This window comes from Anopheles nili, chromosome 3, assembly GCF_943737925.1.
Source record: "Anopheles nili chromosome 3, idAnoNiliSN_F5_01, whole genome shotgun sequence".
NCBI classification, from domain to species: domain Eukaryota; kingdom Metazoa; phylum Arthropoda; class Insecta; order Diptera; family Culicidae; genus Anopheles; species Anopheles nili.
In genome coordinates, this window is record NC_071292.1 from 19,696,012 (window position 1) to 19,721,538 (window position 25,527).

At 44.6% G+C, this 25,527-nt stretch overlaps 4 protein-coding genes across 4 annotated transcripts in view; 3 read left to right on the forward strand and 1 right to left on the reverse strand.

Annotated features, from left to right (window-relative positions):
* The first annotated feature begins 327 nt into the window (after window positions 1-327).
* Window positions 328-2,528, forward strand: LOC128723865 (uncharacterized). The gene is made up of 2 exons (XM_053817632.1): window positions 328-2,334; window positions 2,406-2,528. The coding sequence occupies exons 1-2, from the start codon at window positions 328-330 to the stop codon at window positions 2,526-2,528; spliced, it is 2,130 nt and encodes a 709-aa protein (XP_053673607.1).
* A 1,163-nt stretch (window positions 2,529-3,691) lies between these two features.
* On the forward strand, window positions 3,692-6,185 carry LOC128723569 (actin-binding protein IPP). The gene is made up of 4 exons (XM_053817325.1): window positions 3,692-4,138; window positions 4,215-5,187; window positions 5,257-5,317; window positions 5,397-6,185. The coding sequence occupies exons 1-4, from the start codon at window positions 3,713-3,715 to the stop codon at window positions 5,785-5,787; spliced, it is 1,851 nt and encodes a 616-aa protein (XP_053673300.1). The 5' UTR covers window positions 3,692-3,712; the 3' UTR covers window positions 5,788-6,185.
* Window positions 6,186-17,393: 11,208 nt separating this feature from the next.
* LOC128726290 (nuclear distribution protein nudE-like 1-A) lies at window positions 17,394-19,198 on the forward strand. Its single transcript, XM_053820089.1, has 2 exons — window positions 17,394-17,708; window positions 17,798-19,198. Exons 1-2 carry the CDS (start codon window positions 17,394-17,396, stop codon window positions 18,989-18,991), a joined length of 1,509 nt encoding a protein of 502 aa, XP_053676064.1. The 3' UTR covers window positions 18,992-19,198.
* A 5,763-nt stretch (window positions 19,199-24,961) lies between these two features.
* Window positions 24,962-25,527, reverse strand: part of LOC128725843 (uncharacterized) — a 33,456-nt gene continuing 32,890 nt past the window's right edge. Inside the window, exons 5-6 of the mRNA XM_053819613.1 lie at window positions 25,240-25,502; window positions 24,962-25,151 (exon numbers count right to left, since the gene is read on the reverse strand). Coding sequence (XP_053675588.1) covers window positions 24,962-25,151; window positions 25,240-25,502 — 453 coding nt within the window. The remainder of the gene's footprint in view (window positions 25,152-25,239; window positions 25,503-25,527) is intronic.

The following is a 25,527-nucleotide window of genomic DNA, read 5'->3' on the forward strand; positions in this document are numbered from 1 at the left end:
CAATTGTTGGATTTTTGATCGTGTATAAGCATATGCTATTTACTTCAATACTTGAGCATTATTTCAATGAATTTTTTCAGTAATTTCGTTTAAACATCTGCCATATACATAACAAAATAGCTATTTGTAGTGGTTTTTGTTCGTTTTTAATTGATAACTGGTGTAGTTATTGCGAAATGTATTATTATCGTACGTAAATTTCGTTTCTCAATCCAGATTTGTTGGCTGTCTTCAAATGGAAGCATGCCGTTTGGCGCCAATGTTACCGGCAACTGCCAAAACAAACTCGAAAGATCGAGAGAATATATATTCCGCAGGACATTCGCAATGTCGTTCAAGTGTTTGGCCCACTGGAAATTTTCAGATGAAAATGTATACCCCATTTTCATAACCAGTTTCACAACAATTTTAACAGAACAACAAAAAACCGTAATAATGGTAGCATGTGACGATCAAGTTGTTTCTCTTTCAGTTCCAAGTATCGATCGTGCGCTTAGTGTAATGAATGTTCCATTAGAATTTAGCCGGTGTGATTTGCCATACACAGGGTTATTACGTGAATTGCGAGCATCTGACTCGACTGCAATTTGCTTGGCATCGGATGGCAAAATGATGGTGTATGATTTCACGCAAGGTATATTCGTTAAAATCATGGATTGTAGTCATATTCGACACGTCAAACCCGGAAACAAACAAGGCGAATGGATAATCATCAGGCAATCGGAGAACGGAGAGATGCTGTTGGAAGTGATTGAAATATCTGAAAATCTCACTAAGCACAACATTCTGAAGCGGTACGAGTTACTAGTGGAATGCAGCGACAATGGAACCCGATACTTAGTCCACAAGTTCTCCGTCAATGCAACAAACGATCGATTTTTGGGAAACTTTCTTGCATTCACAAAACTTTCAATCGGAGATGAAATTTTCCTGATAGCGATAAACAACAATCTCTACTGGCTGCAGCAGCAAGATTCTGGCGAAAGCGATATGATAGTGGTGCGTTGTTTTGCCTCTAGCATAATGGATATCGATTTCTTCGAGAACAGTCTCTGTCTGACGGTCCTACTAGAAGCCGGCTTACTGGTCGTCTTCAGGCAATCTTCAAACCCGGAGGCATTGATTGTAACCAGCTCTTCCGTCTACCTTCACGCTCCCATTGAGGCTTATGCTTTTGATAAGAATAACAACGCTTTACTGTACTCCAATGGGGTGGGCATGCACCGTGTCCATTTTCACTACTCCGAAGAAACTAAACAAATCGACACTGAAATGGAAGACATTCATCTGCGAGGGGTTTTGGCGATTACGCTGCTCGATACTAAATCGTTGGCACTGCTTGTCACCGAGAATAATCAGTTCTACTACATGAACTGCAAGGATAAAATGAAAATTAACCAAACGGAAGCATCGAAAATGTTTCTGCTGCCAGGTAACGTGCGAAATGTTTCGCACCGTGTAACGAGACGACTCACCGAGGAAATTGAATTAGATAAACGGCTTGAAGAAGCACTACAAATTGAACAAGCCAAGTTTGATGTGCTAGCTCTACATAGGAATAGAAGCATTTTTGGAGGGCTTTCCCGACTTACGATTAACTTCCAGAATGATATGCCGCCAAGAAAAGCACCGGCATTCGTAATAGGTATGCAAGGCGAAAATGTTTGTTTATTTGCTAGTGTGAAGATAGAAATTAATCTGGGGATCTTTCAGCTGCTCTTGCAGCAAAAACGATGGCTTGTTAGCATTGAATATAACGGGAATACTAGTGTCCGCCCAGTGCATGAAACGTTTACCAAAGATGGTGTACTCCATGCGGTGGTGTTTGTTCACAAAAGCGATCTAATGAACGGTTTGCCAAATTTCCACGTCATTCTTTTGGCAGCAGTACGACATGGTAACGAAAATCTTCTGTTGACGATTCCAATACCGTATTCTGGTAATTCAGTCGAAGAAGATGCAACCAATCTGATACAACAGGCAGGCTCATGGCTAAGTGCTGTTGAGAACCGCGTTGCGTTACCAATCATCGGAATATTATCTCAAAATAATCCCTATCCGATGGAGAAGCGAAAAGGGAACGGCATTTTAACGTACTCCATTCGCAATGAGCAATCGAAAACGAAGGCTATTAGTTTTTCTAGTGTGTTGGAAAGTAATGACCACGACAGTTGGTGGGCGTTGGATGAGGCTATTAGCATTCGTTGGCATGGTAAAAGGTCAGTGATTTGTCTGAAAACATGTCATCCGGTAGCACTGGATCTGGTGAAACGTTACCTGCTAGACGAAGAAGAGTATGGTGCTGAAATCGAGCTGATTAGAGAGAAATTAAAGGTGAGCTTAAAGCCCTGCGCGGTACTTAGCTAGAGTTAACATATTATTACATATTTTGTTTCTTCTTAAAGGGTCAGTTTCTTGAGCTGCAAGCGGTCACCGATCCGTCCCTTATAGTTCAGTTGTATCGAAGGATAAGAAACAGCGATTCCATCGATGTAGAACTATCATTAAACTTATCAAATCCAAGCTAACGCAAGTTTAAAAGTAAGCAACACTTAGTTCCTGCAGCAGGGAAAGACCGCTAAGCGACTGTAGCCCTGGAAAAGTAATTAACAGTCGGATTAAAATCGAGAAAAGACGCACGATATACCAATCGACAGCTAAAAAAACCCTCGCACCATCGTTGCCAAAGGAGCTGACAGCTGATGTTCAGCAGCGTCGTAGCAGTTGTGTAATGAGAAGGCGCACCAACGAATCGAACAAAACAAAAACAAATCACCTACACCACTGCACGGCATGCGACCGATGCATGGATACGGATGCGTGTGCTTTTCTGCGGCTACTGCGTACTGTGCTGTTTCTGCTGATAATGGAGAAACTGAGTCGACTTGTGCCAACCGGAGAGCGTGCCGTTTGATGTTGCCAAAGAAGAGAGTCGTCATCGTACGATACCCGGAGAAAAATCTTTCCCTTGACAGATGAAAGGGCGAATTCGCGGATACGCTGCGCTGTGGCCACTGTGAATTGCAGCAATTGTCTGTTCGCCTCGGTCGGGCGGGTGTGTGAAGCGGAACGCGCGCTGCTAAATGGTCGTCGGGTCGCGACGGACGAACATCCCATCGGAGAAAATGGTTTATTAAATGATGGATTCTTTGATTAGCCTCGCGTGTGGCCTGTGAACGAACGAAACCGACCGTGTGGTACGGGGAGGGGGGAGACTGAATAAGGAGTGTTGTACGAAAAAGTGTTGCCCATACAATGCCTTTATGCACGTACAGGAACAGCACTGTAGTTACAGCTACTACAGCTGGTAGAGTGCCATGGTCGTGTTAATTAGGACATGCCTCGCTCTATAACGATCCAGTTCGCGATTGGACACTGTTCCCACTGGAATTGAAATCCGTTCGCGAGTGGTGTGGACATTACACATTCCGTGAAAAAAAAGTAAAACAATAAGTTTTCACCCGTGCAGTGTGCCGATCCCTATGAGCTTTTTCTTTCTTTTCGTACAGAAAAGTTAGTGAAACGTGCAAAAGTGAAGTCAATTTAGTATGATATAAAAATTGTACCAATATACGTAGTGCAACTGCCCCATAGCAAGAGGAAACGGGTTGCACGCAATTGAACGATTAATAGCAGTCAGTTTGTGTGAAACGTAAGCGTACGCGCGGCGGACACGCACATACACACAGCCGAGCAAGGGGTCAAACCAACGATGCCTCCCTTAAACAGCTTCAACGGGAACAACTGTGGGGACATTATATGTTCCCTCGCTGCCCAATCCCCGCTGGCATCGTCGGAACTAACGCAGTCAGTCGGCGGAGTGGCAAGCAGCAACAATGGCAACGGGAAGCCGCGGTTCAGCTGTCCGCACTACGCCCAAAAGATGCTGCTGAACCTGAACGCCCTTCGACTTGATTCGCGATTCTGCGACGTGGAGATCAAGGTTGGCGGTGCCACTTCCGTCCACGCCCACCGGGCTGTGCTGAGCGCGAGTTCCGCTTATTTCGAAGCAATGTTCCGGCCAGAGCTCGGTCTGAGTGAGGGCAAGCAGAAGACCGTCACGTTGCACTCGATCCGGGCAGATATTCTGGAGCTGCTGGTCGATTTCATATACACGGGCCAGATCGAAATCGAGCAGGTTGGTATCGTATCGTAGACGGTACTTCGCATTAGTCATTCCCTAATGTACATTTTCTATTTTTCATCCTTTCCAGAGTAACGTTCAGGAACTGCTGGCCGCGGCTGACATGCTGCAGATACCGGAAGTGGTCGATGGTTGCTGCGAGTATCTGTGCCGGGAGCTGCATTCATCGAACGCATTGGGTATAATGCGATTCGCTGAAGCACACAACTGTCGCCAGTTGGCCGAAGTGGCGGCCAATTTCGTCCACAGTAACTTCCCAAAGGTGGCGCTCGAGGATGAGCTGCTTGATATGCCACACACGCTCCTGGTGAAGGTGATCTCGTCCGAGGCGCTGCGTGTGGACAGCGAGTATCAGGTGTTTAGTGCCGCTTTACGCTGGATCCGGCATGACGTGGTGCCACGGCGTCAGTACGTATTCGAGATCCTATCGCACGTACGCATCGCACTGGTGCCCGTCGGGTTGATCGATCAGGCAATTGCCGAATGTCGGGATGTTTCGCTTAAGATCGCGCTCCGATCGGTACGGAAGGATCTGACGTCACGGCGTGGCCAGCTGGTGCCACTACGCGTTTGTCCACGTGTGTGCGCGAAAAAGAGCATCTATGTGATTGGTGGATCGCGGCGGGAACAGTCGGCCGGTTGGACCCCGACGGATTGGATATTTGAGTCCGTTATCAAGTACGACATTTTCCGCCGCGAGTGGATCGAATCGGCTCCGATGGAGATCGGACGCATACTGCCGGGAGTGGCGGCATTGGGTGGGAAGATTTACGTGATTGGTGGCGAACGGGGCAGCCAGATACTGGCCAACGGTGAGGTGTACGACACGCAGAATAACAACTGGGAACCGATGGCGCCGATGAACGTGCCACGCTGTGAGTTTGGCCTCTGCACGCTAGGTGGCACGCTGTACGCGATGGGAGGCTGGATCGGGGAGGACATTGGCGGCACGATAGAGTGCTATGATCCGATGAAGAATGCCTGGCGAATGGTGGGGGATCTGCCGGAGCCAAAGTTCAGCATGGGAGTCGTGAGCTTTGAAGGTATGGAGTTGTACACCACGCCGACAGAATGCGAGTGGTTTCACAATGATTTTGTTTTGCCATTTGCAGGTTTAATCTACATTGTTGGGGGCTGTAACACTCACTCACGATATCTAACGGATGTGAGTAGGTAAGTATTTACTTTTTTTTTCTTTCGCAGGAAACCATTCTCACTCAAATCAACCATCGCTTTTCCAATTCCCGCTTAGCTACAATCCCGTGACGAACGAATGGACGGAATTGGCACGTATGCAGACGGCCCGTTGTCAGATGGGTGTTGCTATCCTCGATCGGTACATGTACGTGGTCGGTGGGAACAGCAGTCAGCAGGAGGTTCTGAGAACCGTCGAACGGTACAGCTTTGATGAGGACAAGTGGTCCATGGTTTCACCAATGACGGTGCGGCGTTCGAGCCCGGCTGTGGCAGCCGCCGACGGGCTGCTGTACGTGGCTGGTGGTGATCAGCCGTGCGAGATTAATTTCTACCGGGCACAAGTGACAATCGCTTCATTCGAGTGCTACGATCCGATCACGGACCAGTGGAAAGTCTGCCCAGATCTACCGACCAGTCGTTCGGAGGCGGGTGCGGTCGTAGTGTAAGAGACTATGATGGTTTCACGTTTAACCTTCCATTTTTCGCCATTGGCCATCGGTAACCAAAGACGTGAGAGGGTTACGTTCACGCTACAATAGCTACCGGTAATAGTATTCCCGATCGGGTTGCGATCGAGAAGTAAAATACAAGCAATACAAAATCAGGATACACTCCCCTACTCCACAAGTAAAAGTCGCATCGATGCACTCCCTGCAATTATATGGTTATTTCGGAAGGGCTTTCATCTGCAAGTATTAGATTTCTGTCCTGTTTGTTAGTAGATGCCTTTATAACATCGTTACAAACCATTCGGAACTAAACATAACTCCAACTGTAATATTATCCGTCTTTATTTCAATACTGCAACGGAAATAAAATAATTTTCACATTGCCCACGTTAATTACAAAATGACATTGTATGGTTCTCTCGCGGAAGCACCTGAACCATGTGTGAATGACCCCACGTGCCGTCAACGCGAGATCCCTGCAAGAAAGTGGAAATCTACAGGAGACTAAGATGTCAACAAGACTCCTTCAGGACAAGCAGCTTTCGCGTCATCGGAGTTCTCCACATCGCCTACAAGATCCCGTCAAAACTGCAGTGCAAGGTGAGAATATCCATCATGCTGTCGGGTCCGTTAGAATGTTAGAATGCAGGAAACAGATTTTCTTGCCTGTAGCCCTTGAGAAGGATTACGACCTCGCTGGTACGGGTTTTACGATTTTTCGAAAGTTTCTATAACCATAGGACTGCGGATATGAAATGAGCGCTCTAGAATTCGATTAGTAACTTGACGGTATCAGTATCACTTGCGCTTCTATAAAAGCGTAGAGAAAAGCTAATCAATTGCAGTAGATAGCGAGCCCTGTGATGTATTTTTTCGTACACTTTCAATGGGATATTGGGGGAAAATAATCAAATATTCTACCATTGCTGAACATTCGAACATTAAAGGACAGCAGCTTAAATGTAGAGTACAATTACTAGTTTCGGTAAAAACTCAACATAACTCAATAAAATTCATTTTTTTTACAACTGAAATACTGATACTGAAATTTTGATCCATGGAGGTGACTTGTATAAACAAATGGGTTTGCTCAAAGGTGTCTTGTTTACATGGTAAAGTTAGATACTGTCGAACAAATTTCATAGTTAATATAATTTTTCGCCAGCAGATATTTTGGTAACAATGTATTCAAAAAATGAGGGGAGGGTATATATTGAGTTTTTACCGAGTTTTTACCCATAACTATTTTATACATTGTATAATATTAATAATAAGCAATCACTGGTTGGTGTTTTTTTCGAAACCGACAATTGTCATTCCATCGTGCTGACAGAGCGCCTCATTGACATTTGTAGCTGACGCCGATAACTGTCATTACGCTCAAGACGCTCGCGCGCTTTACTCTTAGTTTTGTTGAATTAACGTTGTGGCGCGAAATGTTGTGTGTTATTGGGTATTTTGCATAAAAAAGTTGTGAAAAGCAATCTAGCGTCATAGAAAAGTGAAAGTCTGTTGCATAGAAAAGTTGTGGAAAGCAATCTAGTGAAAACAGTGTGATTTAGTGAAAACAGTGTGATCTAGTGAAAACAGTGTGATCTAGTGAAAACAGTGTGATCTAGTGAAAACAGTGTGATCTAGTGAAAACAGTGTGAAAATGGTGTCCGTTGAAACAATTCGTGAGCAGTTCGATGAGCTGGGTATTGAACCAACCGATGCAGTGGTAAACAAGTGTAAGCGCTCATTGTAATTTCAAGAATCATGCATGGACTTGTTACAACGCTCATAAATCCTAATCATTCTTCGTTTTCCTTGCAGGCATAGAAATATACATCAACAACGACGTGGATGACCCGCTTGAATTCGTAGAGCAATGGATGGCTTACAGTGTTTCGAAATCGAGTGGTGCTGAACCAACCGTCGCTTACCTCAACGACATGGAAGCATACGCATTCAAGAACAAATCGCGGTAAGTAAGTTGTGGCAAGAGATGTTGTATGTTATTGAGTGTTTTCTATAGAAAAGTTGTGAAAAGCCGTCTAGAACAGTGTAAAAATAGTGTGCGTTGAAACTATTCGTGTGCAGTTTGACGAGCTGGGTATCGAACCAACCGATGAAGTGGTTTACAAATGTAAGCGCTTAATCATATTCCGTTTTCTTTGCAGGCATAGAAATATGCATCAACAACGACGTGGATGACCCGGTTGAATTCGTAGAGCAATGGATGGCTTACAGTGTTTCGAAATCGAGTGGTGCTGGACCAACCGTCTCTTACCTCAACGACATGGAAGCATACGCATTCACGAACAAATCGCGGTAAGTAAGTTGTGGCAAGAGATGTTGTATGTTATTTAGTGTTTTCTATAGAAAAGTTGTGAAAAGCCGTCTAGAACAGTGTGAAAATAGTGTGCGTTGAAACTATTCGCGTGCAGTTCGATGAGCTGGATATCGAACCATCCGATGAAGTGGTTTACAAATGTAAGCGCTCATCGTAATTTCAAGAATCATGCATGAATCTGTTACAACACTCATAAATCTTAATCTTATTCCGTTTTCTTTGCAGGCATAGAAATATACATCAACAACGACGTGGATGACCCGGTTGAATTCGTAGAGCAATGGATGGCTTACAGTGTTTCGAAATCGAGTGGTGCTGGACCAACCGTCGCTTACCTCAACGACATGGAAGCATACGCATTCACGAACAAATCGCGGTAAGTAAGTTGTGGCAAGAGATGTTGTATGTTATTGAGTGTTTTCTATAGAAAAGTTGTGAAAAGCCGTCTAGAACAGTGTGAAAATAGTGTGCGTTGAAACTATTCGCGAGCAGTTCGATGAGCTGGATATCGAACCATCCGATGAAGTGGTTTACAAATGTAAGCGCTCATCGTAATTTCACGAATCATGCATGAATCTGTTACAACACTCATAAATCTTAATCTTATTCCGTTTTCTTTGCAGGCATAGAAATATGCATCAACAACGACGTGGATGACCCGGTTGAATTCGTAGAGCAATGGATGGCTTACAGTGTTTCGAAATCGAGTGGTGCTGGACCAACCGTCGCTTACCTCAACGACATGGAAGCATACGCATTCACGAACAAATCGCGGTAAGTAAGTTGTGGCAAGAGATGTTGTATGTTATTGAGTGTTTTCTATAGAAAAGTTGTGAAAAGCCGTCTAGAACAGTGTGAAAATAGTGTGCGTTGAAACTATTCGCGTGCAGTTCGATGAGCTGGATATCGAACCATCCGATGAAGTGGTTTACAAATGTAAGCGCTCATCGTAATTTCAAGAATCATGCATGAATCTGTTACAACATTCATAAATCTTAATCTTATTCCGTTTTCTTTGCAGGCATAGAAATATGCATCAACAACGACATGGATGACCCGGTTGAAATCGTAGAGCAATGGATGGCTTACAGTGTTTCGAAATCGAGTGGTGCTGAACCAATCGTTGCTTACCTCAACCACAGGAAGCATACGAATTCACGAACAAATCGCGGCAAGTACCTAAGCTAGCAAATACCATTGGTGGAAGTGGAAAATTAGTAGCATCTCCCCGCTTTGATTTCAAAATGCCCAAGATTACTAGATTAGATTGTTCGACAACTATAATGAAATTTTTTTGTATATTTTCCAATGCATTTTTAAAGTATATTCTTAAATTTCTCTTCAATTGTTTTCATAATTATTTTTATTATTATTTTATTTTATTTTTTTTCATATTTTATTATTATTTTATACATTGTATAATTTTAATAAGAAACAATCACTGGTTGATGTTTTTTTACAAAACCGGTATTTGTCATTCCATCTTGCTTCTCTTATCGTAATTTCAAGAATCATGCATGGACCTGTTATAACGCTCATAAATCGTAATCATTTTCCGTTTTCCTTGCAGCCATAGAAATACTATTGATGGGAGAGGAAAATAAGGAACATCTCCACGCTTGGATTCCAAAATGCCCTACCTTAATGCACTTACCGCAATGTGGATTCTATTGAACAAAATGCAATGGAAATGTACGGCTGCGTAACACCAAAGCACAGTGGTCACTCCCATGCGCCATTATTTACCACAAAATTTGATTGAAATGTACAATTTGTTTTTACTGTCAACGATATATGATATTAGTTTAACACTAGTTTCACACACACACACACACACACACACACACACACACAAGAATTCAAATACATAAATATCTTAAATTAGACTTTTTGAGAGAAGGCAAATGGAACTTAAGTGACATGTGATGACATAAAGTTCACTTGTACTATTTTATTTCATAGTATACAGTTTTATGTTGATCCTCGATTCATACTTCAACAATTTAGGCGTGAGCGGCAACATATGCAGTTAAATTAGCATCTCATTTATTGATGAAGTTGTGGATTTGTAAATGCAATGTTCGGAGTATCCCTTTTTTAAATGATCATTATTTATATATCATTATATTATATATCATTCATTATATATATCATTATGATTCATTATTATTCATAACTAATCTAATTTAAACTAATATCATATACATACCTTACAAATTTATACATATTATATCATAAAGTTCACTTGTACTATTTTACTTCATAGTATACAGTTTTATGTTGATCCTCGATTCATACTTCAACATTTTAGGCGTGAGCGGCAACATATGCAGTTAAATTAGCATCTCATTTATTGATGAAGTTGTGGTTTTGTAAAACCGATGTTCGGAGTATCCCTGTTTTAAATGATCATTATTTATATATCATTATATTATATATCATTCATTATATATCATTATGATTCATTATTATTCATAACTAATCTAATTTAAACTAATATCATATACATGCCTTACAAATTTATATATATTATATCATAAAGTTCACTTGTACTATTTTACTTCATAGTATACAGTTTTATGTTGATCCTCGATTCATACTTCAACATTTTAGGCGTGAGCGGCAACATATACAGTTAAATTAGCATCTCATTTATTGATGAAGTTGTGGTTTTGTAAAACCGATGTTCGGAGTATCCCTGTTTTAAATGATCATTATTTATATATCATTATATTATATATCATTCATTATATATATCATTATGATTCATTATTATTCATAACTAATCTAATTTAAACTAATATCATATACATACCTTACAAATTTATACATATTATATCATAAAGTTCATTTGTACTATTTTACTTCATAGTATACAGTTTTATGTTGATCCTCGATTCATACTTCAACAATTTAGGCGTGAGCGGCAACATATGCAGTTAAATTAGCATCTCATTTATTGATGAAGTTGTGGATTTGTAAAAGCGATGTTCGGAGTATCCCTTTTTTAAATGATCATTATTTATATATCATTATATTGTACATCATTCATTATATATATCATTATGATTCATTATTATTCATAACTAACCTAATTTAAACTAATATCATATATATACCTTACAAATTTATATGTTTTACAATATATATATATATATATATATATATATATATATATATATATATATATATATATATATATATATATATATATATATATATATATATATATATATATATATACCTTATAAATTTATATTTATTATATTATGTATATTCATATATTCATAACTAATTTAAACTAATATCATATATATACCTTACAAATATCTTTACAACAACAACATCGCATAAGGGTTTAAAGGAGAGAAAGAGCGAACAATAGCGTTCCATAGTTTGTTTTTTTCACGAGCGCTTTTGCTCATTGATGCTTGCGCTTCCAGGCGTTACATCGCATGAGGGTTTGAAGGAGCAAAAGGGCGAACAATAGCGTTACTTAGTTTGTTTTTTTCACGAGCGCTTTTGCTCATTGATGCTTGCGCTTCCAGGCGTTACATCGCATGAGGGTTTGAATGAGTAAAAGGGCGAACAATAGCGTTACTTAGTTTGTTTTTTTCACGAGCGCTTTTGCTCATTGATGCTTGCGCTTCCAGGCGTTACATCGCATGAGGGTTTGAATGAGTAAAAGGGCGAACAATAGCGTTACTTAGTTTGTTTTTTTCACGAGCGCTTTTGCTCATTGATGCTTGCGCTTCCAGGCGTTACATCGCATGAGGGTTTGAATGAGTAAAAGGGCGAACAATAGCGTTACTTAATTTGTTTTTTTCACGAGCGCTTTTGCTCATTGATGCTTGCGCTTCCAGGCGTTACATCGCATGAGGGTTTGAAGAAGTAATAGGGCGAACAATAGCGTTACTTAGTTTGTTTTTTTCACGAGCGCTTTTGCTCATTGATGCTTGCGCTTCCAGGCGTTACATCGCATGAGGGTTTTGAAGGAGTAATAGGGTGAACAATAGCGTTACTTAGTTTGTTTTTTTCACGAGCGCTTTTGCTCATTGATGCTTGCGCTTCCAGGCGTTACATCGCATGAGGGTTTGAAGAAGTAAAAGGGCGAACAATAGCATTACTTAGTTTGTTTTTTTTCACGAGCGCTTTTGCTCATTGATGCTTGCGCTTCCAGGCGTTACATCGCATGAGGGTTTGAATGAGTAAAAGGGCGAACAATAGCGTTACTTAGTTTGTTTTTTTCACGAGCGCTTTTGCTCATTGATGCTTGCGCTTCCAGGCGTTACATCGCATGAGGGTTTGAAGGAGCAAAAGGGCGAACAATAGCGTTACTTAGTTTGTTTTTTTCACGAGCGCTTTTGCTCCTTGATGCTTGCGCTTCCAGGCGTTACATCGCATGAGGGTTTGAAGGAGTAATAGGGCGAACAATAGCGTTACTTAGTTTGTTTTTTTCACGAGCGCTTTTGCTCATTGATGCTTGCGCTTCCAGGCGTTACATCGCATGAGGGTTTGAAGGAGTAATAGGGCGAACAATAGCGTTACTTAGTTTGTTTTTTTCACGAGCGCTTTTGCTCATTGATGCTTGCGCTTCCAGGCGTTACATCGCATGAGGGTTTGAAGGAGCAAAAGGACGAACAATAGCGTTACTTAGTTTGTTTTTTTCACGAGCGCTTTTGCTCATTGATGCTTGCGCTTCCAGGCGTTACATCGCATGAGGGTTTGAAGGAGCAAAAGGACGAACAATAGCGTTACTTAGTTTGTTTTTTTCACGAGCGCTTTTGCTCATTGATGCTTGCGCTTCCAGGCGTTACATCGCATGAGGGTTTGAAGGAGTAATAGGGCGAACAATAGCGTTACTTAGTTTGTTTTTTTCACGAGCGCTTTTGCTCATTGATGCTTGCGCTTCCAGGCGTTACATCGCATGAGGGTTTGAAGGAGTAATAGGGCGAACAATAGCGTTACTTAGTTTGTTTTTTTCACGAGCGCTTTTGCTCATTGATGCTTGCGCTTCCAGGCGTTACATCGCATGAGGGTTTGAAGGAGTAATAGGGCGAACAATAGCGTTACTTAGTTTGTTTTTTTCACGAGCGCTTTTGCTCATTGATGCTTGCGCTTCCAGGCCTTACATCGCATGAGGGTTTGAATGAGTAATAGGGCGAACAATAGCGTTACTTAGTTTGTTTTTTTCACGAGCGCTTTTGCTCATTGATGCTTGCGCTTCCAGGCCTTACATCGCATGAGGGTTTGAAGGAGTAATAGGGCGAACAATAGCGTTACTTAGTTTGTTTTTTTCACGAGCGCTTTTGCTCATTGATGCTTGCGCTTCCAGGCGTTACATCGCATGAGGGTTTGAAGGAGTAAAAGGGCGAACAATAGCGTTACTTAGTTTGTTTTTTTCACGAGCGCTTTTGCTCATTGATGCTTGCGCTTCCAGGCGTTACATCGCATGAGGGTTTGAATGAGTAAAAGAGCGAATAGCGTTCCATAGTTTGTTTTTTTTTCACGAGCGCTTTTGCTCATGGATGCTTGCGCTTCCACAGATGCCTAGATGCACAGACGCACGTACGCACACACATACAGAGAGAGACAGAGGCACAGGAGCACTAAAGCACAGAGGCACAGTAGCGTAGACGCACGAGAGGCACAGAGATACAGGAGCACAGTTGCATAGAGGCACAGAGAACAGGAGCACCGATGCATAGAGGCACAGTTTCACAGAGGTATCGGGTGCACTGGATTGTACACTGGTATAGTAAAACTGATGCATAGATGTACAGCGGCACTGATCGACTGATGTCCACAGATAGCAGAGAGGCACTGATCGACTGATGCACGGATGCCGAGCCACCGTTGCACTGAGGCACAGATACACACATGCACAGAGGCACAGTAGCGTAGACGCACGAGAGGCACAGAGATACAGGAGCACAGTTGCATAGAGGCACAGAGAACAGGAGCACCGATGCATAGAGGCACAGTTTCACAGAGGTATCGGGTGCACTGGATTGTACACTGGTATAGTAAAACTGATGCATAGATGTACAGCGGCACTGATCGTCTGATGTCCACAGATAGCAGAGAGGCACTGATCGACTGATGCACGGATGCCGAGCCACCGTTGCACTGAGGCACAGATACACACATGCACAGAGGCACAGTAGCGTAGACGCACGAGAGGCACAGAGATACAGGAGCACAGTTGCATAGAGGCACAGAGAACAGGAGCACCGATGCATAGAGGCACAGTTTCACAGAGGTATCGGGTGCACTGGATTGTACACTGGTATAGTAAAACTGATGCATAGATGTACAGCGGCACTGATCGTCTGATGTCCACAGATAGCAGAGAGGCACTGATCGACTGATGCACGGATGCCGAGCCACCGTTGCACTGAGGCACAGATACACACATGCACAGAGGCACAGTAGCGTAGACGCACGAGAGGCACAGAGATACAGGAGCACAGTTGCATAGAGGCACAGAGAACAGGAGCACCGATGCATAGAGGCACAGTTTCACAGAGGTATCGGGTGCACTGGATTGTACACTGGTATAGTAAAACTGATGCATAGATGTACAGCGGCACTGATCGACTGATGTCCACAGATAGCAGAGAGGCACTGATCGACTGATGCACGGATGCCGAGCCACCGTTGCACTGAGGCACAGATACACACATGCACAGAGGCACAGTAGCGTAGACGCACGAGAGGCACAGAGATACAGGAGCACAGTTGCATAGAGGCACAGAGAACAGGAGCACCGATGCATAGAGGCACAGTTTCACAGAGGTATCGGGTGCACTGGATTGTACACTGGTATAGTAAAACTGATGCATAGATGTACAGCGGCACTGATCGACTGATGTCCACAGATAGCAGAGAGGCACTGATCGACTGATGCACGGATGCCGAGCCACCGTTGCACTGAGGCACAGATACACACATGCACAGAGGCACAGTAGCGTAGACGCACGAGAGGCACAGAGATACAGGAGCACAGTTGCATAGAGGCACAGAGAACAGGAGCACCGATGCATAGAGGCACAGTTTCACAGAGGTATCGGGTGCACTGGATTGTACACTGGTATAGTAAAACTGATGCATAGATGTACAGCGGCACTGATCGACTGATGTCCACAGATAGCAGAGAGGCACTGATCGACTGATGCACGGATGCCGAGCCACCGTTGCACTGAGGCACAGACACACAGAGGCACAGAGGGATAGACGCACGCACGCACACACATACAAACAGAAGGACAAAGCGAGATACAGATAGAGAGACACAGACACAGACGCATACACGCACGCAGGCATAATAATTTTTTGTTCTTTAAAGGGTTGGATCCGACGCCTCCTGAAGGCTACTATAGGCTCTCCTCCCCAACTCCTACTCAATACGTCCGCGACGTACAGAACGGTAACTTGTCGTCTAAATATCCAAGCTTGGGTATACGGGGAAACCCACCCCCTTGGGCGGATGGACGATAAGGCTGAATTGAGAGGGGGATTAGACTGGTACTAGCAAGTAGTTCATCCCTGAGCGTCTATTCTCCAGGTTAGGAGCGGCGCGAACCAGCGTCTGTTATCCATGTCAGGGGCGGCTGTACACTTTGTCTTGGCATTCTACGAGACGTAAAACAGCTAGGATGCGTTGTTCCACCGGCGACGAGCTAGCTGAGCTGTATGGTGAGTCAGATATCCTGACGGTGGCGAAGGCCGGCGCACGCACACACATACAGAGAGAGACAGGGATATCTAAAGAGAGACAGAGAAAGACAAAGACTGGCATAGAGAGACAGACTGTGACAGAGAGAGACAAAGAGAGGCAGAGTGCATTTGATCACTTTTTAAAATCCATTAGAATTGAAGACAGACAACAGCTATTAAGGACAAATTACAACAGCAACAAACAAATTAGTGTCCAGAAAGGGTCAGCGATAATCTAACACCATAACTAGTAGGGTACGGACCTCATAACATAAGCCAACTGATTTTTTACACAGTTCAGAGACCAACGTCTTGAAATGCCGAGATTTATCCATTCTAAACACGTTTGAATACTGATAGGCATCCTCGAAATTTCGTCTGGTTAAAATAAAAACGTAGAAGCTTTATTACTCTAATCAATTTAACTACTGATTTTTTCGTTTTTTTCGTTTGTTGTCATATGATTTAATTTACTAGTTGAATAAAAGTAAACAAGAGACCTTTGAGCTAACCCATTTTTTAAACATGTCACCAATCCATGGGTCATGAATACATACATGTAATCCAATTTTCAGGGTCCTGTCAAAAAATGGTTGGGGGGTGGTATATATTGAGTTTTTACCGTCACTTCTAATATATTCAAAGGTTGACCACTTCTTTATATGCTCGACTGTCTAGTCATATGCCTTACAGTGAAATACACTGGATACAACCGTCCACTTCAAGAAGCCACGATTGTATACTATTTACGCCCCGTTAAGTTTAATCTATTCCATTTCTATCTTGTCCTAGAAACGTCAAAATTGCTCCCATGAAGTGAAATGATGCACTGTCAGATGGCGCAGGCAGGACCAACCTTTCCCACGCGTACGGCTTTGCTGTCAATGGCAAGTTTTCATGTCGAAGAAGAAGAAGTAAGCAACAGAACAGAAATAAATAGTGTCGAAAAATGAAAACGCACTTGGCCCATCGAAGTAGAAAACTCGTAATTTCACGATTCCGTCGCTAACGCGAGTGATAGTGGGTCACCGCGCTGCTAGTTGGTCGGTGTATTCGTGCATCCGACGTAGTGCAGCAGGCGTTTACTCGCGTCGCGTGCGTGGACCCATTTCGGGTCTCAATTCTCAGGGTGGTGGTTCTGTGTCATCCGAATCGTGCGTCAGTTGCGTGTTTTGTGTGTGCGGGGCATTGCGACAAAACAGCGTAAAACGATCAGCTGCCTAACGGTCAGCGGCGCCAGCTAGGTGTCGTCCGAGAAGGCGTCACCCCGACGGGTGCGATAGGTCACGGCAGGGCCCCGTACGTTGTTTTCCACTAGGCATCGCGTCAACGAGGCGAGCGGATGGGAAATTGCACAATTGATTTTTCTCTACCCTTAAGTGCCATCTACCGTACTGCTGGGGCGTAAGCGTGTGGCAACAACAACAAATTAACGAACGCACGCCCAGAAGGGCAGCGCGTGACCGGAGTTTCTTTCCGCCGAACGAGAGTGGAGGGTCTCTGCCTTTGCCTTACTACCACCAGGACAGCGCTAGGATCCGCACCGAACATGGAGGAGAAGCTGTTCACCAGCGTCGAGGAGGAGTGTCTGTACTGGAAGGAGCGGTGCCTGAAGGTGTCGCAGGAGCGGGACGATGCGCAACGGGAGTTCGATGACTTCACCACCGAATCGCGCCAGCTGGAGGCCGAGCTAGAGATGACGGTCGAACAGCAGGAGAAGAAGATACGCGATCTGAACCAGCTGGTGAATCAGCTGCACAGCGAGAATGAATCGTACAAGCGGAAGATGCAGTACACGGAGAACGAAACCAACAAAATCGATGCCGACTATCGGCAGCTGGCGAAGGACAACGAAAAACTAAAGGTAAGTAGTTCTGCTTTTCTTTTTTTTATTCGTCAGTGTCCGTACGAATGTGTAACTTTTCGTTGTCGTTCTGGCGCGTCTCGTTTTAGGTGTACATACGCGAGTTGGAACAGAAAAATGACGATCTCGAACGTGCGAATCGCGTTGCTAGCGAGAGTGTGGCCGAGTTCGAGTCGATGCTGAACCAGGCGTACGAAAAGAACGCCCTGCTTGAACTGGAGGTGGACGAGAAAGAACGCATGCAGATCAAACTGCAGCGGTTAATGGACGAGGCGCGTGATTTGAAGCAGGAGCTGAAGGTGCGCACCCTGAAACCGGACGAACACGGTGAGCAGCCGGAAGGAGCGGGTGACGAAAGTGCCAGCAAGGACGACATGGGCAAGCCACCGGAACCATCAGACGATCACGGATCGACCACAACCACCACCATCGCGACAGCAGTGACATCGGGAGTGAGCCCACAGCAGCTAAATAACGCGTGTCCTGAAAGCGGGACGTTATCCATGGACGGGAGCAATCTGGCCGGAACGAAGCTAGAGACGCTCAACAACAACCTGAACGCTGCCAGCCGGCAGCGAAGTACGCTCGTATCCCCACCGGTGAAGCTGTCGGCTAGTAAGCTGAGCGATTACGGTCGCGAAACGCCCGCCGATCGGCAGGACAACAAAACGCTCGATGGTGTCGCTGGAGTCGACGGTACCACGAAGGACCACGTGCTTTTGTCACCCTCCAGCCAGCTGATAATTGAACGAAACGGAAACACGACCCCTTCGATGGCCCTCGTGCCTGGTGGGTTGGGTGGACTTAACGCACCCATGGCACCGAGTGATCGTGTGTCGACGCTCAACATTGTCGCTGATCTGCTGCGGCGGTTGGACAACATGGAGGCGAAGCTGAAGGCGTGGAAAATTCGCAAACCCGCATCGAGGACGGCAACGGCAGGGATTGGACCGAATGCGCCAACGAACCACCGACAGTCCCTGCACACCAGCCACACCGTCTCGAACCTGCACCATCCCAGCAGCCATCATCACCATAGCAACAGCAGCCACCATTACCAAAGCAACCACGCGGATAGTAATCTCTCTCTCAACTCGCTCGGTTCCGGTGATGGGACGCTGCTAACCGGGAGCTGCTGCAGTAACGGACCCACCAGCACCACCGGGAACGTGCAGTTGCACTCGTACCAACCCAGCACCATCACGATCGGTACCCAGACGTCCCTGCACCAGCCCGCACCAACGCTGGCACCAAAAACGGAGCTATTGCGAACGAACAAGTAATGGCCGGTCATGACGACTAGAGAAGGCGACACAATTTGCGCTAGGAAGCTAAAACCGTACACAAAACCGCCGGACGGGGTGTGTGTGTGTGTGTAGAGTGGAAGAGAGAAGAGAGAGAGAGAGAGAGAGAGAGAGAGTCTGTGTGCCAGGCACACCAAATGCCGTTGGTATTTAGTGAAGGACGGCAGGCCACACCTGCTTCGTTTCCCGGGTGTGTGTGTTCCTTGTACCATGCCGGTTCGGTGGTATTTTAGTTGAATCAGCCACCATTTTTGCCGCTAGTTGCTTACCGCCCGCTTGTTTGCACGATGTGAATTGTTTTAATCGTTATTTATCGGTTACGATTTTAATAGGTAACACCCCCGTCCTCAGTTTGTACATATAGAACAGAGTAACGCGCGATGAGGAGGAAAAGCTGAACAAGAAGAGACCGTCAGTAGAGCTTGCGACAGGCTCGTAGCATAGTTTATTCCGGACATTCGCTTCAACGGCACCAGCGTTTGTGCTTCGTTTTCCACAAGTTCCCATGCGAATCCTGGTGTGACATCCGATGGTGAGCTTTATGAGCCACTGACTGGTAGAGAGGGATGCCGACCGCAGGTTTAGGTTAGATGCAGAAAACCCGATCGCGTGCGACCCCCGCACTCAGTATAGGAATAGGATAGGCAAATCGAGGCATTGCGGTTGATGTTGTTTGACCTTCCCTCCGGTTTACGTTACCACAACACAATGCGGGAGAGCGATGGCATAGGGAGGATTCCAGAAGGAAGGGGGAGTTGCGATCCTGGTGCGAAATTATTAACTTAGTTGCGCGTCCCGTATTAAATTACTTTTGACAACTGTTTTGGGACCCTTATCGTGCGTAAATGTGTGGTGTTTTGAACGCTCTCTGCCGATTAGAATCAGCTAGACCCGTCCCTTTGCTACCTGCGTTTGCGTTTTATTTTGTACAGATTTATCGCCCGTAAAAGGAACAAGGGAGCTTTATTTGACACGAACGGACGCGGGCGGGACACAATGCTTGCGCGAGAGGGAACACAAAGCTAGGGAACGTGTGATGAAGATGCTGTGGAATGCAAAAAAAGCGATAGGAGTGCGATAATACTATATATATATATACAATTAATTACTCACCATAATTGCAATAACAACGGGCGGAGCATGAACCGGATGCTCAGAGAGTATCGGGTGGGGTGGAGACTGTCCACGATCGGGCTACGGAAGCTGCTGCAGTTCGTAGAAACCGACCATCCGCCGGTCGCCCCGCGAAATGTACAACCGAGCAAAACAGCGCTAGGGCTTGTGTAATTGAATTTAGGAACTAGTGAAATAATGAAAGCGAAAAACTAATACTTCGGAAAAGAAAAGAGCGTATTTAGAGAAATAAAGTGCGAAAGGTATAAGAGAATATAAATAACAACGGCAAACAATGCGGTAAAAAGAGATGCGGAGAAACAAAAACTGCACGCTAGACAAGTGATTACGACTTACGCATAATAAAGGCTATATTTATTCAAACGAAAAATATAAACAACACGTGGCATTTGTTTGTTTTGTTTTTAAAACGAAATATCCGAAATTTCCGCTTCCACTAGCTCGAGCACGTGGTCCGAGTTGCGCGCGCAAAATAAGCTCAACGCGCGCGCTCCGATCGCCAAAGGTCGTTTTTTCGCTTCCGATTTCGAACTCCAAAAAGTCGGATTTGTAACAGGAGCGCAGGAATTTCAAGAGGTTACGGGTTCATTTTCACGAGGTTCATTTTGGGGGTGTTCATTTTTGGAGTGTTCATTTAGGGGTGTTCATTTTTGGAGTGTTCATTTTGGGGGTTCATTTTCGGAGTGTTCATTTTGAGGTGTTCATTTTGGGTTGTTCATTTTTGGAGTGTTCATTTTGGGGTGTTCATTTTTGAGGTGTTCATTTTGGGGTGTTCATCGCCGAAAAACTGGTACTACCTCCTGATGTCATGCGACCCTGTTACAAATGTGAAATTTTTCGGTCGACGCCGCGTTTCAAAAATTTCTTCGATCGCGTCCGTTCCGGGCAGCGGCGTGCGCACGTTTCGGATTCGTTTTCTGCGATCGATTTTCGTGATTGTCATCGTGTTTTCTTTCACATTTCCCATTCAAAAAGCGCAGAAACAACAGAAAAAAAATTCTCAAAGGAAAATTGCGAAAAACAGCAGCCGAGAGGAGCGAATTTTCTTTCAAATACGGTATATGGTTTTCCACGAAATAAAAGCGTTTTGTTTCATTGTTTAACTGAACATCTAGTGAATTATTATTCCGTTTTCCTTTATTAATTCATTAAATATTTTTCATAACTTTTTCTGAAAAAAATGTATATATATAAATATATAGTAAATGTATATTGTTATTCTGTTCTTTTCGTCCCTTCCTGCTACACTTTCGCCCTCTCACGCTCGCTCTGTGTTTATGTGTGTTTCTCGGTGTGGATGTGAGTGTGCATGCTGCAGTGTGTGATCCTCGTAATTGCTAGTATTGTTTTCTCTTCCTTCTGGTATCGCATTCTTCTTGTTTTTTACTAATACACTACATGAAAATATTACTTCCGGCCGCTGCCAGGATACTCCTATTAAGCCCGCTCGATTCGCAACGGCGTTACAAGATTGGCTCGGTGGCGGTTCTCTCGCTTTTTCCCTCTTTCTCTCTGTTTCTCTCTTGCTCTCTCTATTTTCCTGCAGCTCACAACGTCGTGTGTGGTCATTGTTTATGTTTTTGTTTGTTTTCTGGCTTTTCCGTTCGCTCTATTTATTTATTTACGCGCTACACGATGCTTAATTTTTGGTTTCACTTTCACGCGCCTCGTCCCCGATGTTTCCGTTCACTCGAAGGATCAGGCTTTACTTTAGCTGAAATTAAAACCAACTGTGTCCTTAAAATCATCTCGATCAAGCAGGCGATGGGCGTGTGTTGATGAGTGAGTGTGTTTGGTCCTGTTGCAAGCGAGAGACGTCGTCAAATTTCCATCAAAGCAAGCTGCCATCGAGGAGGAGAGGTCTATTCGAAGAATTTGCCGGTGTTTGTTCGCTTCGTTAGGGTTTTCTTTGCAGCGGAAGTTGGTTTGGAAATTCGTTTCCGCACGGCCGCATTCCCTAAAGGACATCCGCCTAACTACCCATCGCTCGTTGGTGTGTGACTAGTTTTTAACGTGTGTGTATTAATTCCTCGTGTATTATGCGTTGCTGGTCCTGCTGCGTTTTCATTTGTTTTGTGTGTTTTTGTTGCGTGTTTTTAACATTTCCAATTTTTAATCCATTTTTCATTCCTTCTCAACAACACCTTCTCTCGTTTGGCGGTTAGATCAGTGTGGGTGTGTGCATACGTTTTTTCCGTCTTCCCTCTATACTTAATCATAATTTCCCATCCGCCAGCCAATTCTGCGCGTTCTGTCGTGGTGCACCGCAACCCGTACAACATGGGAACACAATTGAAGAGAATTTGCCTAATCCATGCACTGGGCGGTGCACACACGCACGCGGGAACCTCCTTTTGATGATGAGGACCCCTTGGTGGGCACAATGGACAGAGGTTTGGCGAAGCAAACCTCCCAAAAAGAAACGCAAACGCAAAAACAAAGCTACAAAAATACACACAAAGCTGCATCGGATCGGCTCGACGTTGTTTTGATCCTCCAGAGGTGGATCAACTCCCTTTTGCAGGGACGCCAGAAGATCCGATCTCATCAACCACTCTTGGCATCTTCCGGGCCTTTTTGTTCCGGTCACACACTGTACACGCTCTCTCGAGGACAAATGAACTTTAGCTACATCTATAAAGTACACCTTTCTCCCTTACACGCGCCTTTCCTGCTTGCGCCCAGCGCAATCAGCTAAACCGAGGCGAAACGGCTTTTTTGCGTCTATTTATATGTATATTTATATAACTCTACATCCCTGCAACACCCCCGCGTAGGGCTGCAGATGCGTGATGCTGATGACGATCCTTCTCCCATTCGCTAATATGGCAGTGTATGTGTCCATGCGTGTCTCTGCGTGTGTGTGTGTATGTGGGTGTAAATTGTGTGATTGATTCTAACAAGCACGCATCGGTCTACAAACGTCGCGTTTCTAAACGACAAATGTTCCCAAACTTCGATTCGAGCGTGTCCCTAACCGCCCCATTTCGCTAGTGAAAAGAAGGAGCTCAAATCAATTGACTGCATGCATCCCTGCGATCCCTTCTTGACTGGTTGAGCGGAAGGATCAAGGGAATTATAGCTATCGAAACGCAACACGTAAACCTAGCATCTCTCGGTCTTGCAGCCGCGGATCTTGTTCTACACTACGATGGTAACGAGTGGATAATAGAGAGGATTTATAGAAGGAATAGATAGCGCACAAGAGCGAGAGAGAGAGAGAGAGAGAGAGAGAGAAAGAGGGAAAGAGAAGGATAGTGATAGTGCAGGAAAAACGCGTAAGGATAATGTCACTATCGCACGACCTAAAGGGCCCCACATTCTAACGTCGTTCGTGTTCGTATAACAAAACGGAAAAAAAACAGGATAACGGGGGAGCTCTACTGTGTGTGTCCCCGGTTCTACACGGTTTCGCGGCCACGCCGGCATCACAGTAACGAACGCGTCTCACATCGTCCTCTCGATTATGGATTTTTTCGCCCTAACGAATCCTGTCGTTTTTCTTTTCTTCTGGATTTAGAAACCAATAAAACAAACAAACGAAAAAGCACAACAACCGCCTTCCTTGCCTTGTAAAAGGAACATGCATTTCCCGTTTGCGCCCTCCTTCCCTCTTAATTTGCTTCCTGCGTTGTTTGCACCCTTGAATGAATTTTAGATGATTTTTAATGAAAATTGCTCGTTGCAACCGTCGCGCGGAATGATAACAAACTATTCTTGCTCATTTTCCGTTTTTTTTTTGTTTGCTGTTGCTGCTTTTTGTGTGATTTTCGCATTTTCGCGCCCTGTCCCGCATCACTCGCACACGCTTGCGCTATGCTCGTCGTTTCCGCCTTACATTACGCCTCACGTGGCAAATTTACGCTTTTCTTCTTATCAATCACAGGCTGAAGCATAAATCTAAACCGCCGTATAAATCACAATTGGCTTGTTATCTGCACATGATGGCGATGATGGATGTTGGTAGATTTCCCGTACTTTTCTTTTGATTTTTTTTACATTCTTTACTTAAATTTTCTCCAACGTGGTCCCGGTTGGCCACGGTGTTATGAATTTTTCGTTCGTAAGAATCGCTGCATATCGCGTTCCCTTAGACATCATCATCACCGCCAAAGGACAGCGAAGGAACTTTCGTCCCTCGTCTATTTTGACCAAAAAACTAATCCGGGCTAATCGCTCATAAACATGAAACAAAATTCCTCCTGCCAGCATTTACAGCATGGTGCGGAGCGGGAAAGACTTCTGATACGAATTTGTTTTCTAACGAAATGAGAGACATACTGCCCTACAACGAGTTCGTCGACTGATCGAAGCGGAAGGATCGATGTGACCGGCTCCACGTGTTAGAGCATGCTTTGTCCTACTCCGTTTTTTTGTTTACACAACGACAAATTAAAATCGGCTGCAGTGAACCGTACACGTTAAAAGAGACATAATTTCGAAGCACTATAATTCCAAACGATAAAAATAGCCTATAACTTATCTAGCTAAAAAACAAATTCTAACTAACATCGACAAACGTTTTCGAAACATTTTTTTCAAACAAACCATGAGTGTGGTAAAAATAGAAAACGATTACGATAGCTTTCAAACAGAAAGGAAAGCAAAAATTAGAAAAATATGAAAGTGAAATGAAACAATGGAAATTTTCCTCCAATCACACAACGATTGCACATGGTGTCTGTCTCTCCCTTCCTGCCTATCGACCTAATCCGTCGTCCTTTCGACAGTCGACAAAACTCGGCCCTTTGTGTGGATGGTGACGCCCTAAAGTGGTGTGTGGCGTTATCTTTTATCCACAACCGAGACCTCAACCTATTGCTGCTTATCGGTACGTAAACTAAATTTGGGATTCTCCGGTACGATGGTAACCACTTTCAGTTCGTTCGGGGACTCGAGCAGATTTTTCGCGTGGGCAGCGGCCGTATCACAGTCCGTGCGGCGGGATATCAACAGCCGGATGTCGGTGTGCAGTGACAGCTTTCCGGATCGCGATGTTTGAAACCTGCAAAACCGAAACAAGGTGCTCCATTAGTTGCTTTGCTTTCTCAGCTACCGGGAGGGGAATGGTTTTAAGGAGCGCATCAACCCACCGCAAATGGATCGCATAGCGCAGCAGCTTCATCTGTTCGGCGTTGCTGAGCTGCTCGATGTTTTTGCCGAGCAGCTTGAGGCTGCCATCGTCGCAGGCGAGCACACGCTGCCGGATGAAGGTCGTCGACATAGCGGGCATATCGCGGAAGTCGTACGGCACGACGAACATCCGCACCACCGTCCCGAGCGGGTTGAGCAGCGTTGCTTGGACGGTGCCCGTGCGCGGTATCGAATATCCCTTTCTTGGAAGACGTAATTCACACTGCAAAGATGGAAAAAAGTGTGGT

What these genes read in the sequence shown, in the direction of transcription:
- LOC128723865 (XM_053817632.1), top strand. Translation starts at nt 328, where the DNA reads ATGTCGTTCAAGTGTTTGGCCCACTGGAAATTTTCAGATGAAAATGTA. An exon ending in TGATTAGAGAGAAATTAAAG is followed by an intron (nt 2,335 to 2,405) that starts GTGAGCTTAAAG and finishes TTCTTCTTAAAG; the next exon opens with GGTCAGTTTCTTGAGCTGCA.
- LOC128726290 (XM_053820089.1), top strand. Translation starts at nt 17,394, where the DNA reads ATGGAGGAGAAGCTGTTCACCAGCGTCGAGGAGGAGTGTCTGTACTGG. An exon ending in AGGACAACGAAAAACTAAAG is followed by an intron (nt 17,709 to 17,797) that starts GTAAGTAGTTCT and finishes GTCTCGTTTTAG; the next exon opens with GTGTACATACGCGAGTTGGA.
- LOC128723569 (XM_053817325.1), top strand. Translation starts at nt 3,713, where the DNA reads ATGCCTCCCTTAAACAGCTTCAACGGGAACAACTGTGGGGACATTATA. An exon ending in GCCAGATCGAAATCGAGCAG is followed by an intron (nt 4,139 to 4,214) that starts GTTGGTATCGTA and finishes CATCCTTTCCAG; the next exon opens with AGTAACGTTCAGGAACTGCT. An exon ending in GGGAGTCGTGAGCTTTGAAG is followed by an intron (nt 5,188 to 5,256) that starts GTATGGAGTTGT and finishes TGCCATTTGCAG; the next exon opens with GTTTAATCTACATTGTTGGG.